The sequence below is a fragment of the Columba livia genome, chromosome 17 (genome assembly GCF_036013475.1).
Source record: "Columba livia isolate bColLiv1 breed racing homer chromosome 17, bColLiv1.pat.W.v2, whole genome shotgun sequence".
Classification (NCBI taxonomy): Eukaryota; Metazoa; Chordata; class Aves; order Columbiformes; family Columbidae; genus Columba; species Columba livia.
The window spans coordinates 3,436,120-3,452,480 of NC_088618.1; the positions used below are offsets into that span (position 1 = coordinate 3,436,120).

Sequence of the window (16,361 nt, forward strand, 5' to 3'; positions counted from 1 at the left end):
CTGTTTCCTCCTCCTGCCTGCCGGTGTTTGTGGGGAGGTGCTGGGGGCTTGGGTGAATTCCTGACCACAAGGATGGGGCTGTGCCATCTGGCAGCCCCCAAGCCCAGCTCACCAGGAGCTGGTGGGTTCCGTGTCTCTCCGGGTCCATCCCAGGCTGTCCCTGGGGCACGGCCAAGGACGGGGAGCTCGCCCGTCCTCCCAGCCCGGCGCGCTGTGCGGTGTGCCAGGCCAGCAGTACTGAAATCTGTCCACAAGAGTCACTGTTGCTTTATCTAAGGAGCCTCCATTCCTTCTGCTTGTGATTCCCTCCCCTCGGCGAGGTTCAGGTCTCCATCCAGGACGCTTCCCTTGAGCCCCAGCAAACCGCAGGCAGGGAGCTGTGAGGATTGGGGCTGCGAGGAGGGTGATGAAGGAGGGTCGGTGTGTTGCAGGAACGGCCTTTCCCGCGTGCTGCTCCACGCTGGTTATTTCTGTGCGGGACTCCCAGCCCGTTCCTCCGTCTGTGCCACCGCGTTTGGCGCTTTGCTTTGCCCGGGGAGCACAGCGTGTGCTTGGGAGACGCATGGCCCAAGCTCACCTCTCTGCGAATGGTTTCTAAGTAACAGTAGTACATGTAGTAAGATAAACTGTGAAGCCTATTTATATTTACTGAGGTTGTATTAACCTTTGAAAGGTTGACCTTATGCAAAAAAAAAAAAAAAAAAAAAAAAAGATAAATTGGCAAAAACATTTAGAGCACGAGGGGGTTTTGTTGTTGTTTTTAATCCTTTCACTCTTTGATTGCTTCAGCCTTGGCAGTGGTAAACATACACCAGCTTTCAAGGCATTCCTGATTTTTGCAGCTGCGAAGCCATTAAGCCTTTGCCTCTATTAGCACTTTCAAGGTCAGCCATGATGCAAAACTCAAGGCAACGCATCAGCTGCATAAGAGCTGCTAATTTTCTTCATTTACCCTTCTGTCTCCTGATAACTTGTATGGCAGGTCCAGCAGCAGCGTCTCAAACCCCGTGTTGCTCCTGGATATTGCCCAGGCTGGTGCGGGGGAGCGAGGGGTCAGGGTTGATTTGGCTGTGGAAGCCCCAAGAGACAATCCCTGACCGCACCATCCCACAGTGGATCATCATTAGCATCACCCCAGTGGTTTCTCAGTGTCCTAAATGAACCTGCTAATTACTGGGTGCCCCCAGGCCCTGCTCCCGGTCCCGGCACACAGGCAGGCTGGGACCCCAGGAACACCAGACCCTCTGCCCCTTCATTCTGCTGAGTCCTGGAGAACATGCCTACATGGGGCTGATAAGCTCCTGATCAGCGATTACACACTGCAGCTCTGCCTTTAATCAGGATAAAAAGACTTAATCAAACTCGTTTGCCCCTAGTCTCTACCTTTTACCTAGAGATCATATTGCTGTAAATATTAGTACCAGGAACAAGTGTGGCTCTCGGGTTCGTGCAGCCCTCCCTGCTTCTCGGTGCTCTGGTGCTGCTTCTCTTTGAGCAATTGTTTCATTCTGTCTTTAGAAAGTAGAAAGAAGAAACCAGGGGGGTGTCTGGGCAGACACCAGGTTGGTTGTGGTTGCACTGACTAGTTTCTCTCTTGAGGTCCAAATTCTGCAAGCGGCTGAGCTTTCGTGGCTGGTTTGTTTGCAGCTTTGTTAGGCCCAGCTCCAAGCAAGCAAGAGGTCAGGAGATATCTGCCACTATCCTGCTTTCTTATCAGTGCGGCGGAGTCCAGGGTGAACAGCCCCTTGGGCATGCGTGTGTGTGCTGGCAGGTCCCTCACTGCTGGCCCTGGGACCGGGGTGGCCCCTGCTCCTGGGGAGCCACCTCCTGCCACGGAGAGCTTGGCCTTAGCCCCCCAGCTTTGGGACCCCGCTGGGTTTTTGCAAATTAAAATGTAAAAATAATCAAGAAACAGCCAGACCCATTGGTAGATGCGGAGCTGAGCATCTGCCCGTGTTCGGTGCTGAGCACACGTAAAGATTTGCAGCATTCAGAGTTTATGAATCTAGTTCTTATCCTTAGTACTGGTTTTACCAACAGTTGCGGGGGAAGTTTCTTGTGTCGGAGGGTTTGTTGGGCTTTCTCTAAAGCTGGCGTGGGGTCCCCAGATAACCACATTTGCAGCTCTGAAGCAATTCCAGGTCAAGGGAACTTCATCCCTGCAGGATGTGGGGAAAGCCAGGCTTGGGATTTTAGCCACCTCAATAATTAGATCTCCTCTTTTTATTTTTTTTCCTTTGCAGAAACCAGGCAATGCGGAAAAAGTTAATTTTGTACTTTAAGAGGAGAAATCATGCTCGCAAACAGTGGGTAAGTGATTCCCTTATACCTTATTTTACATGTATAAAGCAGCGTAATTTATTTGTGTGAGAAAGCAGAGGACGGTTTCCAGCGGAGAAGTGCTGGGGCTCAGTTCTTTGCCTCTTGCATTGCTGCAGCATCTCTTATGCTTAAAATAACTGGGATGTAAAGGAGAGGTCCCTGATCTCGCTGCAGGCAGCACCTCCCTCTGCAAGTCCCCCCCACAGAGCAAGCACGCGGGGTTGGCTTAATCACAGCAGAGCCCTTCGTTGCTCTCAGAGCGCCTATTCACAGCATAAACGTCTGGTTTGTGAGTAATTGAACCCTAAGAGAGGTGCGAAACAAGCTGACTCTGCTTCCGATAAATGCTCTGAAGACCGAGCTGACTCTTTCCAGCTGACCACAGAGCGATGTTCTAGGAATTTGTGGTTTAAAACAAAAATCAAGCTCTGACCGGTTCACTTCTAGGCAGTTTTGCCCATGAGATAGTCCCAGAGTCCTTCAAGGAGATGGTTCTTGGTTAAGTAAGGGGGAAGGTGGGGATTATTGTAAGACTTCAGAGGCGTTTCTTAAAAGTCCCCGGTAAACAGAGGAGAAAGTTCAAGTGGGATTTACAGAACGGTACACTTCTGTCGCTGGCAGTTCTGCGGTCGTTCACTGGAGCTGGGGGTGAAACCAGCACAGAAGGGGGAATGCCAGAAGAACCCATTCCCCCACACTGGGAAGGTGGATTTTTTCGGTGAAGGCTGATTCAGCTCGTGACACAGGGTGTTGTGTTGTATGCAGAAGGTATAAATCCCGGTTCCTGCCTCGGTGTCTGTCCTGGGCCAGGCTCAGGTGCTGGCGTTAGGATCTTAAGTTACCAATGGCGCAGGTTTTCTCCCTGTCTTTGGTGCTGGAAGTGCTCCGACTGGGAGGAATTGTTGGAAAAATTCAATATAATCAGCCCTGGGAAGTGGTTGCAAGGCTCTGCCTTTAAAAGCAGTTTCTAATAAGACTGTTTACATAGACATTTCTGAGGCAGCGATCAAATTATTTTCTTATTTTTCCTCCATTTTGTAGCCATCTTCCAAAAGCCACAGATCTTGCGCTCCAAAAGGATGGCTGTGTCTTGCATTTGAGTCTGAATAAGTGTTTGTTTAGTCTTCTCCATGCTAAAACTTCTTCCATGTTCCTAGCGATGGTGTTCCAGGGCTCACACCTCGCCTGTCCCAGCCGACTTCTGCAGTTGTGGGAAGCGGATCAACGTTCCCTTCCCCAAAGCAGGGATTGCAAAGCATCGTGTGGTTTTGAACCAGAAGGAAACTGCCCAGGAGCTGCTTTCTGGTGGAAGCGACTGGTTATTGTGCTAAATCCACAGTCTCTCTGTTGTGAATATCGAGGAGCTGGGGGAAAGGGTTTAATTAGGCTGCAAGAGCACGATTCCTAAAATACAACTTGTGGTAAAGTCGCCTGTCATGCAAAATAGGTGAATTTCTGCCAGCCAGTTTATTCAGTGTCCTTGAAAGGGGATTTTTCAGTTTAGGGAAGCGTTTTGCCTATTCTACAAAATAGGCAACATACGGTTGCTGAATTTGCAAAGTGAATACATTTGCTGATTCTGTTTGCAAAATGGGTCCGCTTAGCTATTTTTCTGCCTATTTTGTAGCAGACCCTATTTTTAGCAAAGTCCGTCTACGTGCCAGCATTTCTTTCTGGCTCTTTTACTTTCTGGGGTATTGTCGCTGCCCAGGGCAGGGTCAGAGCTCCGTCCCTGTGGGGTCCAGCCCTGAGAAGCCCCACCAGAGGATCCGCAGGGTTTCCTCCCGGTCGGCACAGCAGAAGACGTTTAATTGCTGTCAGAAAGGTGATGCTGCAGAGAGAAAAGGGCAAAGGGAGCTGTGCTGGCTGTGCGAGGTTTATCTCCATCGGCCAGGGAAACAAAACGTGGGGCTTGCAGAGGAATTGCTCAGGTTCCTCCTGTCACCTTCGCTCTTCCCCTGCCTTCCAAAGAGCTGCTCTGTTCCCCGGAGCTGCGGGAGCGTGGGCTGCGGAGGGCTCGGGCTTGGCACAGCCGACGAGCTGCCTTCAGCTGCTACGGCGGCGTTACTACTCATCCATTTTTAGATACACACGTCAAGTCCGATTTGGCTCGCCATCACTTACGGGTGTGATGGAGAGGCTGCTGGGCTGGGGAGCCTGGCCGGGAAGGGGAGCAGAGGCAGCACCGATGCTAAAAGCTGGTACAGATGGTTGTTCAGGAATGGACACGCTCGCTTAAGGCTGCTGGAAGAAGGAATAAATGCTTCTGCTTCTGAAGTGCTTGACTGGGAGCTTCCCCTGAGCTGTGAAGATCTGAGGAACACGCGCTGAGGTGCCTGTAATCTTGGATTTTGAAGGATGAGAAGAGATGTCAGGGAGCAGGTATCCCGGCTGGACCAGAGGGCGCTGGTTGGGGATGCCGCAAACCAGCCCAGCTGTGCTGGGGTTTGAAGCTCGTGTGGCAGGAGGGATCTCTGTGCTCCGTGGTGGGAAGGGGCTTTAACAAGCAGATGCAAGTCAGCGGGATTTGAGCAGCGTCTGGCAGAGCTGTGCCCTGGGGGCCAAGCCAGGACCTTTGGTGCTGCCCGTCCTGCTGCCAGGGCCTGAGCTACCGGGGAAATCAGCCGTGTGACGCTGGTGTTGCTTTTTCCATCTGCACGTACCAGTTCCTTAAAAGAGGAATTCTGGATAAAGCTTTTATCGAGTTGTCCCGAAGAGGGGAGGAGAAGGAACAGGCAGGCGGCTCTGCCGGGGCCATGCGGTGCGGGACCCAGCGCCCGCTCCTTCCCATGGGGAGTGAAGAACCTTTGGAAACCTCAAAGCTGTTCACCAGAGCGAGCCCGTGCGCAGGGCTGGCACACCACACAGGGCACCGGCTGCCTCCCAGCACTGAGCATTGATAAACTTTGCGAGGTATTTTTAGCCTTTTCCCAAATGTGATGCTCTGAAAGCAGGAGGATGTAGCAGATTTGCTGGCAGGGTGGGAGCGCTCGTTTTCAGGGGGGTGATAGCATCACTTCTCGGGGGATAGAAACACGGCAGCTGAGATTTCTGGGAGCTGCCATGGTTTGTTGGCATTACCCGTAGCTCCTTGCCCTTCCTTGACTTTTAAGACAATTTTATTTTTGTTCTCATTCCTTGCTCTCATCTTATGGCTGTTTCCTTTAGCTCCCTTTGAAACTTGATCATCTCCTGTGCATCCATGCAGGGCAGGAACACCTGGCTCCAGGTGTGACAATGGGAATTAATTTATTTGCGGGAGGGAAGCATTCATCTGCATCAGCCGCAGGGTTTGAGGTGCTTTGTCCACCCCACTTGACTGTCAAGGTGCCTCCAGAAGGCCCCAGAACTGCAGGATGTGTCGCTGCGTTGGGGTTAGTGCCAGGTCTGGGTTGCCTGGACCAAACCCTCGTGCCAGGATCGGTGTGATGCCAACCATGGGCTGCTGCGGGTGCCTGGCACCGGGGCTGGGCTATGGACATGGGGTCCCCAGCATGACTGACCTGCCTGGCTTGGGATAACCCAGCTGCCTCCTGACCTGGAACGGGGTGTTTCTATTGCTTTGGGGTTTTTTTTACCTCTTTTTTTTTTGTGGCCAAGAGTGAGCGAGACAAGAGCAGAGCACATGGGGGAAATCCTGCAGCTTCGGACTTCCCTGCAGCTGCGGGGCAGCGATGGGAAGAGATGAGATTACTGTCTCTGCGGTGCCGGTGCCGAGCTGCCTGTTCTGGAAAGTGGTGGGGGGAACAGGAGGTGACCTGCGGTTTGCCATTGAGTTCCTGGCAGAACGACATCTGCTTTCGCTTCCCAATTTGGGACCTAGAAGGCTCAAAATGTTTCACTCAAAATGGAACCTTAAAACCCCCTCTGGCTGCCCAGCTGCTTTCACATAAGGCTGAGCACCATCGCTTCTGTCACCGCCGCGGCTGGTGGGGACCTCACCTGTTCCTGGGCGTTTTCTGCCAGCAGGAGGGTGGCTGGAGGAGGGACGAGCAGTTTGGGGAAAGGTGGGGAGAGGCTTATGTGTGTTGCAAATGATATTTTAATGTTGTGGTTACTGGAATGGTCTCATCAGTCCCAGGGAGGAGTGTGGTGATGAACCGCGTGGGCAGCTGGATCAGGTGTGCTATGAGGATGTCACCCTGGGGGGACGTGGCATGGAAACCCCTCACGGCACCATGTTTCAGCAGAAGCTGGGTTTGCCATCAGTGAATCTGTGCTCGTCCTGCTCCCGAGCCAAAGAGGAGGAGCAGTAGCTGACAAAACGCTTCTGCTTTCCAGGATGGTGGAGGAGCTGGTGGCATCATGGTGTGGCCAGGCCACCATCCCTGCCCTCCTGTATCCCCTGCCAAGGCCACGTTTTGGTCCCTTCTTGCCTGGTGGCCTCAGGCAGGTGACTTGCCCTCTCTCCGTGCATGGCCAGTGTGTCAGGGCAGGAGTTCCCTCCCCAGCACTGGGGTTTGGGCACCGATAAAGCACCCAAGATGCTGGAGGATGCTCAGGCAGGATGTGTGGTGGGTGAACAAAGCCACACTGGGCTGGAGTCTTGGTTTTACCACTTTGTATTGGAGCTGGAAGGGAAAAGCCTGAGGGCACCTGATGACCTGCCCTTGAGAATTTCCCCTGGGGTTGGGCCCAGACCCTGGAGCGTGTCCGTGTCCTAATAAACCGTATTTATGGAAGCGACGTGACTCGTGCTCAGCCTGAGCAGCCGTCGGGGGAAAGGCCGGAGGAGCTGCCCTTCCCAGGCGTCTCCTGAGCTGCTTCTCTCCCTCTGCCCTTCCAGGAACAGAAGTTTTGCCAGCGCTATGACCAGCTGATGGAGGCCTGGGAAAAAAAAGTGGAGCGCATCGAAAACAACCCCCGGCGCCGTGCCAAAGAGAGCAAAGTGCGGGAATACTATGAGAAGCAATTCCCGGAGATTCGGAAGCAGCGGGAACTGCAAGAGCGGATGCAGAGGTTAGAGGAGAAGCGGTAGGAAGGGGCTGAGCTGGTATCAGACAGCCTTTCTCTTTTCTTTGGGGATGGGTGCGGGGTTTGTTTGCGGGAGGAGCGGGCTGGGATGGCCACCGGTCCCTTTTCTCCCCTTCTAGTTGAAGGCAGAAGCCAGCAGACATGTAGCTTTGCTGCATCTTCCCCAGGGTGGCTCATCACAGAGCCAAGAGGGAAGGAAGAATGTCAGGAATGTGGCTGCCCGTCTCCTCTGGCTGGGACAGCACTAATTACTGCCTCGCTGGTGGGCCTAAATGAAGATATACAAGACTCGCAGATGGATTTGGTCATGTCGATGATTTAATACATGCACATGCTTTGATCGGAGCATGGGCAGGGGGAAGAAACATCTGTAGAGGTTACAGGAATAACTGTGGATGATATGAAGGAGCAAAGTGTCTCACTGAAAGGGATGTCCCCTGTCCCTCCCATCCACTGTTGTGTTTTCTCCTCTTCACTGGAAGCGCAATGGAGGTCATATTGTTTCCTTCCAGAAGGAGACACAATTTCATTATCTCCACCCTTCTTGCTGAAAGTGCTCCGTCCTTCATTTCAGCCCCGGGATCTTGCCCAGGGACACCTGCTGTGCGCAGAGTCTGAACCTTTGTGCCAGCGTCGCATCACAGCAGGATGCTCCCAAACTCCCTCAATGGTGGCTTTATTTTATCTTAAAGAGAAGGGGAGAAATGGTATCCAGAAATGTTTAGAGCTTTTATGTGATCAAGAGGAAAAGTTTTAATTCCTTGGGATGCGTGGCTGTTAAATTTAGTGATATTGGGTGGGATAGATGTCAATGGCTGTTTGTGATTTAAAAGTTCTTGCAACATTTGCAGTCAGCACTGACGGCTTGGTGCTGGTGCTGACGCCTTTACGCTGTGGTGTGGTAAACAGGGGAAAATATGGGGAAAGTGTGGCTGTGTGTGAAATGTCCTTTCTGTTGTAGTGGCCCAGGTTGACACAAGTAAGGAAGGTGGTTTGAGGGACACCGGGGATGATGCTCTCTGGGCTTCACTGTCAGGTGTGGGATGGGGTGGCCTGGGTGGGGTGTTGGGTTATGGTCATTATGGAGGTCGACAACAGGGCCGGCGAGGTGTCATGAATGTGGTTTGCTGCTAATGAAGCGGAGCATCAGTGTCTGAGTGTTTCGCCGCCCTTTCCCAGCAGGGTAGGACAGAGGGGCAGCGGCGGGCTCGCCATGTCGGCCGCACGCAGCGAGCACGAGGTGTCCGAGATCATCGACGGGCTCTCGGAACAAGAGGTGAGACCAGGATGTCCTTTCTCCTCCTCTTCACCCCTCACTCCACACCTCTCTGAGGAAATCAGGAGAGCACGGCCAGATCCCACGGTGAAATCTGTCCCAAATCCCACCACATTCAGGCCATGCTGAGGTTGGGGATGTTGCCATGATGCCTTATACACTTTCTGCACAGGATCCAAAGTGAGGTGTTCCTTTAATACCCAGCAGCATCTTTCCAGCCACCCGAGCGATGTAACGAAGCTGTGCGGTGGTTCTGCAGAGGCAAAACAGGGAGCAAAGAGCCCCAGGAGCCAGTGGCCAGTGGGTAGAGTTTATTGGCATTCAAATTCCTCTTAGGGACATGAAACCCCAGCATGCTGCTCGTCCCGGGCAGTACCCACAGGCACCTCCGGGCTGTGAGTTTAAGCTGGAAGCAGAGGTGGGAAGGGAGCCGGCGCCCTGGCTGCCGGGCGGAGGGCTTTTTCTGTTCCGTTTTGTTTTGAATGGGCTGTGCGGCTCGACACAGGGGAATCCTATGGAATGAATGGTTTGTACGTCAGCCAGTTGGCCCACGATCTTCTGGGAGAGCTCCATTCATCTCGAAACATCCCCATGACCTTGGCTTGGGTTGGATCTGGTTTCACAAGGGTTCCGCTCTCTTGGCTCGGAGGCGAGCCGCAGCGAGCGGAGCGCGTTTGGGAGGGGAGAGCAGCCATTGCCCGCCGTGGCTGAGGCGTTTGCTGCCTGCACACCCAGTTCGCTCCCTGCCCCAGGTCCCAGTTTGCTGTTTGCCAGTTAAGCTGGCGACCGTGAGGACACAGATCTCAGAAACAGGGAAATTTCACCTCTCTGCAGAGCTTGTGGCCAAGGGGAGTGTTAGATGATTGTCTGCGACCTCCTGCACTGTGTGCTGCTCAACTCCACCCCAACAACCTTCTGCTGAGCACCAAGGCTCTTCCACGGGGTTGGAAGGAGCGGGGAGGTGAGAGCCGGGGAGCATCGCTGGCGGCAGAGCAGAGCTCTCAGGGCTCTGCACAGCGCCTGCTGCTCTCGGTCAGGGTCGATGCTCTGGCTGTGGGCTGTCCATGGCCACCTGCCATGAGGTGACACCCGCAGGGCATCTGAAGAAGCTGGCTGCTGAACAGAACGCTTCCTAGTGAGGATGAGGCAGGTGATGAAATGAGTTGAAACGCCTGCGTCTGTGCAGAGGGATGTGTGTTAGGAAGAGGAGGTTGGGTCTGAGCAGTCATGGTGGGGAAGCCGGGTGGTTCTGGAAGGTGTGGATGTTACAGTTCCCTGTGGAACCGGTGTCTGGCTGTAAATTAAAATATGAGCACTCGAGACCTGGCCTTCAGGAGTCAAGGGTTGGAATTTGTGTCTGACCGGTGCCATCCCAGGTGACAGGGAGGACTCAGAGTGGCGGTGCTTCTAGCAAATGACAGAGGTGCACAGAGCATCCCTCTGTCCTCCCAGGCAGCAAATTCTGTCCCAGGGTGTTGCCGTAAGAGGAAAGAAAGGAATGACAGCCCTGTTACGGTGACATTTGAAAACTCCTGGAACAACATTAGGTTTCTTGTGGAAGGGAAACACGACATTTCCCTCTGCCCTCCCTTTCAGAAAGCTTTGCGGAGCTGACCCTCCTCTCTTGCAGTTTGGGGTGGGCGCTGAACCTCCACGTGGCCATGGGTTTGGTGGCTGGAAAGGGTTTGCATTCCCTGTGCAACTGCTGCTCTGACTTGTCCCTCGTCATGATCAGGAGCTGTTTTGCTTAAGTCAGGCATTTCCACAATGTATCTTAAAGCCTTTTATTTCAAAATGAAAGATTAATTGTTTCCTGGCTGACAGCGATAGCCTCTTTCAGCGTTTAATTTACAATTACCCCAGCAATAAAGCTGTCTAGTGCTTGCTTTTGAATTCTGCTGTTCCTCTGCCTGTCCTTTCCTCCCGAACATCTGTCCCCTGTGGTCCCTGCGGGCCCGTGGTGCTGACCAACTGTTCTCTCTGCTTTTCCCCACAGAACCTGGAGAAGCAGATGCGCCAGCTCGCCGTCATCCCGCCCATGCTCTACGATGCTGACCAGCAGCGCATTAAATTCATCAACATGAACGGCCTCATGGATGACCCCATGAAGGTCTACAAGGATCGGCAGGTGATGAACATGTGGAGCGAGCAGGAGAAGGAAACCTTCCGGGAAAAGTGAGTGTAGCCCTCATACCTCCTCATGTAGCCTTTGGGACCCGTGCGGTGCTTTGGCCAGGGCCCCAGCACAGTCATGAATTTCCCAAGGCCTTGTCAAATCCTAGAGGGGCACAACCATGGTCGCTGTGTCACCTTGGACCTGGGCACAGGGTGACGCACTTGCACGGAAGCCTCAGGCCGTTCTGTGTGGTTGTTGTAGAGGCAATGGAAGCTGCTGCTCATGACGGGGCGAGAACTACAAATTTTATTAGAAGTTTCTTTGCTGCTGCATAGCCTGTCATATCAGCCAGTTTAAGGACAAAGCCAGTGAAGCTGTGCTCCATACACAGTTACATTTTTGGATTTACATGCCTGTCCTTTGGGTGCTGTGTGTCCAGAGGGATTCTTGGGGCTGTCACCACCCACCCCCATGCAAACCCCTCAGGCTGCAGCTTCCAGCCTGCACCTGTCCCTCAGCGCTCGGTCCTGTGCTCAGCAGGATTTCCCACCGGCCGCTGTATCCCTGGGTGCATTCCCACACCAGGTACCTGCCCACTCTGGCTGCGGTGCTGCCTCCTGTTTGCAAGCAGCGCTTGAGAACAGCTTCACTTTAGTGCTTGAGATCACCTGGGGGATGCTGATCCCCTCCTTGGGTACCACTGTGCTGTCAGCCACGCTGTGGGTCCCAGCTCGATCTCATATCCAGACTCTGCTGTATCTCACAGCCCAGTGGGCATCTGGGTGTGTTTGCACAGAGAACACGGAGCATCCATGGTGTCCCCAGTGTGCCCTGTGTGTCTCTGAAAGCAAAGCTGGAGTTCACCTTGCAGCAGGATGAGCTCTGCTGGGGCTCACTGCTCGAAACACGAGGGACACAGGGGTCTGACAGGGCCACCTCGTCCCTTGCAACAGGACCACCTTAATCTGGCCTCCAAACAATCATGGGATAGCTCTGCGGGTTACCAGCAGGCCCATGGCCAGCCACGCTGGAAGCTTCTCCATGTCCAGGATCTCTCCTCCCGTCCCTGCTCGTGATGACTCCCGTTTGCAGCTGAAATAACTAATTGCCAAGATGGACCGAAAAAGAACAAAACAAGCAAACAGCCTTCCAAACCTTTGGTAGAGGAGAATCCTCATTGCTAATTAGCCTTAAAATGTGACTCTCCAAACAGCAAGGCTCGCCCACAAATGACGCAAAGGCTAATTACTTGTTCTTTAATGGCGGGGCTGGGCCTGGCTAATGGGGCTGGAAGAATCCACACCCAGCTCCTGCATCCTGCCATGTGCGATGGTTTCTGTGTCATCACCGTGGGTGATGCAGAGCTCGAGGCATAAATACAGCAGGATTTCAGGGCTCTCACAAAGCTCATTTGAAGAGGTTGGTGCTTTGGAGCTGTGAGGATAGCTGAGGGAGTCCTGCCCGATCCCGGTGTGTGGGTAGCTGAGCTGCCTGGTGTGCCACAGCTTCTGGCCTGGGTTTTTGAGGTGAACCCCATGTGTCATCCATAACCCAGAGGTGGCTTATTCCTGAGACTGTGAAAACCTGGTGCGACCTTTTGTTCAGCCCTGAGGGCAGGGGCTCCTGGAGAGAACAGCAAGGCCGACAGGCTCCAGGTCTGAGCTGTTTTAGCTGTCAAAACATAACCATGAGGAAGAGTCTGATTTATTTGTTTCTGGGCAGGATTTCAGGTCTCGTTATTAAGAGCCCGTCACTAGTCGGCTCACAGGGGGCTGTGTTTTAGGTGGAGCAGCAGGGATGGCTGCGGTGCATGCATCCATCCACTCAGCATCCAGGCCCTGTGGTGCTGGGCACGGTGTGAATGCAGCATTGTCCCTCATCATGGGGACACGGCCTGGCCGGTGAAAAACAGTGGATTGTCATCTGCATTGCCCTTGACAATGTGTTAGCATCGTTGATAACGTGGCCTTGAAGCGCCTGTCCCTTGTTCAGCCCTTGGTTTGTGCCATGTACAGCTGCAGAGCTGTGCTCCCATTGCAGGCTGAGCAGCCCAGCTGCTTTTCTCTTTTCTTTTTTCCTAGCATTTCTAGTTTATTTTTTCTTATTTATTCACGTGTCTTAGGCGATCTCCTTGGTGTCTGTGTTATATCTGGGAGACAGGTCTTACTGTTCAAGACACCCGATGGCAGAAAGGCTGTAGCTGCCTGTGGGACAGAGACTGGGAACCCCATTAAGCACCCGAGCATCACGCTCCTGTTGCCGTCCATGCTCCTACACACTCCCCGTCCCATGTTGTCACCCACAAAAGCCTCGCGCTGGCTGCAGCGGGGATGAGATCCCTTGCTCTGCATTGTGCCCCAGCCCTGGCACAAGATCCCCACTCGCTGGGCTCCCCGTGCTTTGGCCACACACTGGTTAACTGTCCTGCCAGCGGGAGCACCTCCTGCCATGGGCTTGTTGCCATCAGCACTTCCACACCAGCTAGGCGAAGGGATTTGTTGGAGGAGACGTCTTTGCACGCAGGGCCAGCTTTCCCGCGGCAGGCGATGCTCCCTCCCGAGCCTGCTGGCAGCTCCCTCGCTCGCTGGGCAGGAGGCACATCCCTCACCAGGCATCTCTTGAGCAACTCAGCAACGTGGCAGCTCTGTGCTTCCTCCTGGGGTTTGGGTTTCCCTTCCTGTCCTTTGCAGCTGTGTCTGGCAGCCCAGCCAGGCTTGGGGTCCTGCTCAGCAGCAGGGGCACCACCGGCCATGCTGCAGGGTGCTTGTGCTTGGCCATTGATGGTGATGCTTTGCCCTTTCCTTGCCAGATCCTGAGGCCTCAGCCAGGTGTGCAGCTGCCCTCTGTGCCCATCCTGCGGTTGGTACGGGCTGGGGTGGCCGTGGGATGGAGCAGAGTGACAGGCAGCTGTCGGGCACTGCCAGCCCTCCTGCCCTCTCCCACCGCGTGATGAACATCTGTGGATCGAAGCTTCCAACCAGCCCAGCTCCACTGGGATAAATTTAAAGTTCTGGTCTTTCTGGGAAGCTGAGCAGCAGACAAATATTTTCTCAACCTCCCAAGTCCCCCGGGGAGCCGGCCTTGCTGCTCCGGGTGTGCAGGACATGGCAGCCCAGCTGCGAGGAGGGTCGGAGCCGGCACCACACTAACCCCCTCCCTCTCGCTCCCGCAGGTTCATGCAGCATCCGAAGAACTTCGGCCTGATCGCATCCTTTCTGGACAGGAAGGTAAGCCTCCCTGCCTGGCTTTAACCTCCTTGTGCTGTCTCTTCTCCATCACACGACTGGCTCTGGTGCTGGAGCAGCCGGCGGACACTGGGCGTCGGTGTGCGGTGGTGGCTCAGAGCCCTGGGCATGGTGCAGACACCTCCCGCTCCTCACAGAGACAAGGGACTGACTCAGCTGTGGAGAGACGCGGAGCTCAGTGCCGCGAGATGTGGGAATGCATCCAGCTTGGTGTGTGGGCGTCACAGCCCACCTTGGGATCTGCTCTCCAGCAGCTCCTGGAGGCATTTTGCACCAGCCAGGCTGTCGCACAGGGGGTGGGCACCTGCCTGCCCGGCGCGAAGCGAAGGGGTCCCCTCTTTGCTCAGCAAGGGGATCTGGAGGGTGGCCTGAGTCCCAGTTCATCAGGTTGGATATTAGGGAACATTTCTTCACGGAAGGGGTTGTGATGCTTTGGAACAGGCTGCCCAGGGAAGTGGTGGAGTCACCATCCCTGGGGGGGTTTAAAAGATGCATAGATGAGGCCCTTAGGGATGTGGTTTAGTGCTAGATTTAGGTTATGGTTGGACTCGATGATATTAAGGGTTTCTTCCAACCAAAATAATTCTTTGAAAGGTTTGAAAAAGAGATGTGAAGGAAGAATGAGCCTCTGGTCCTGTTCCGAGCAAGGCCGGGTGCCCCCTGTGGGACAGGCTGTGTGGGCAGGTCCTGGACAGACCCAGCCTGGAAAGGCAGCGATGGAGCAGGTGCTCTCCTGAGCAAGACACGTTTGGGAGCTGCTGCTCCTCTGGTCCTTGCAGTTAGTTGCATCGTCTGCCCATCTCGTGTGGTGTCTCATCTACAATGTCCCCTCGCTCTGGGGGAGCCCCTCTGCATTTGGGGGGTGGCCTGCAGAGGTCTTAAATTCCAGCCTCAACTATTCTCTGATTCTGCATGACACAAGATGGGGAAAAAATTTATAAGATCTTGACTTCCCTGCCCAAAGCAGCAAGCAGAGGCCAGCAGCAACTCGTGCTGCTGTTGTCGCTGTAAGATACCGGGCTCTTTCCAGCCTTTCCCTCTTGTTAAAGCCGAAAGTGGTGGGACTTGGATGATGCTCACAATCCAGCCTGTGTTCCAAGCTGTAAAATGTCTTCTAATTTTATTTGTACTCATTTGTAAATCAGGCTGTAATTATGATACAGAACACATCCATTATCCTGTTGGAGAGAGATGCAAAGTATGGCTCAATGTAATGAATTAATAGATTTTTAAATTGCATTATAAAAAAATAGTGATCTTAGCCCTTGGAACAGATGACTGTAAGTTTTTGTGTTCGCGTGTGTGTGTATAATCATGGCTAGATTAGAAAGAGATCCAATTAACACTTTAAAAGTTGCAATCTGTTTTTGCAAATGGTTGCACTCCTTGCCGAGGGGGAGCGCAGCCCCCCTGCGCCCCCGGAGCTCGCAGCGGCGCCCTGCTCCCGGCGCTCGCGGGCGGGATGGCTCCGCGGGCTCGGTTCTGTTCCTGCAACTGCTGAGCCCATATGTGAGGGTGTAGCCCAGACCAGCGTTCAGCTCAGCAAAATACTTTTCCCAGGGCGGCACGCTCTGTGCTGGTCAGGAGCAGAATCCTCCTGGATTCCAGAATTCTCCTATGCGGCTCGTTTTTTTCCTAACGTATCCGATCTGGGACGGTGCTCGTGGAGCCAACCGCTGGAGTTGGGCTGGTGGCTCCCGAGCGCCGTCTCTTTCTCAGTCTGGCCCCGAGAAAGCCGTGTGCGCTCGAGCCGGTGAGCTCAGCGGCTGGAAATAATGCCGGCCGACAGTCGCGTGGCAGGTTGTGCCTCACGTACCCACGACAGAGGGTGACAGGCGGCTCTGCTCCTCCTGCCTGGAGCTGTCACGGTCACCTGGGGTCAGCCCATCCCCCTGCTCCCCTCCCAGCAGGGGTGCTCTCTGCTCTGCACCCCCATCTCCTGCCTGCGGGATGGCCCCACTCTGTCCCCTGGGGGAGCTGGGCCTTTTTACCAGACTGAGTGTGCTGTCCCCTCTTCCAGCTCCACTGAAGGGCTCTGGGAGGGAGTTGTGGGAAAGCTGCAGATCTTCAGGAGCAGCAGGAGACCTGGCAATGGCAGGGCCCAAATGCTGCTTCTGGAAGTCTGCACCTCCAGAGAGGGAGGGACCGGGACATTCTGTTCCCTGACGTGCCCGTGTCGTTGCAGACGGTGGCAGACTGCGTCCTGTACTACTACCTGACCAAGAAGAATGAGAATTACAAGAACCTTGTAAGAAGGAATTACCGGCGGCGCGGGAAGAGCCAGGTAAGAGCTGTTGAAGCACATGGAAACGTTGTCCCAGAGAGCTGCAGGGCTTCGCACTCGCAGCTTCTCAGCAGCACTTTCTCTGAGCACCCCAAATGCTTCTTTTCTCGCCTCCCCAGAAGGAGATCTCGCTTGCAGGCTGCA

At 54.1% G+C, this 16,361-nt stretch overlaps 1 protein-coding gene across 26 annotated transcripts in view; it reads left to right on the top strand.

The window, feature by feature from the left end:
- Positions 1–16,361, top strand: part of NCOR2 (nuclear receptor corepressor 2) — a 214,985-nt gene that overhangs the window by 127,125 nt on the left and 71,499 nt on the right. For 11 of the 26 annotated variants that reach the window (XM_065033392.1, XM_065033393.1, XM_065033382.1 and 8 more), the window contains 6 exons: positions 2,244–2,310; positions 7,109–7,296; positions 8,476–8,572; positions 10,569–10,747; positions 13,861–13,915; positions 16,119–16,217. In XM_065033392.1, the coding sequence (XP_064889464.1) occupies positions 2,244–2,310; positions 7,109–7,296; positions 8,476–8,572; positions 10,569–10,747; positions 13,861–13,915; positions 16,119–16,217 (685 nt within the window). The remainder of the gene's footprint in view (positions 1–2,243; positions 2,311–7,108; positions 7,297–8,475; positions 8,573–10,568; positions 10,748–13,860; positions 13,916–16,118; positions 16,218–16,361) is intronic. The other 15 variants (XM_065033375.1, XM_065033389.1, XM_065033388.1 and 12 more) reach the window with 3 other exon arrangements.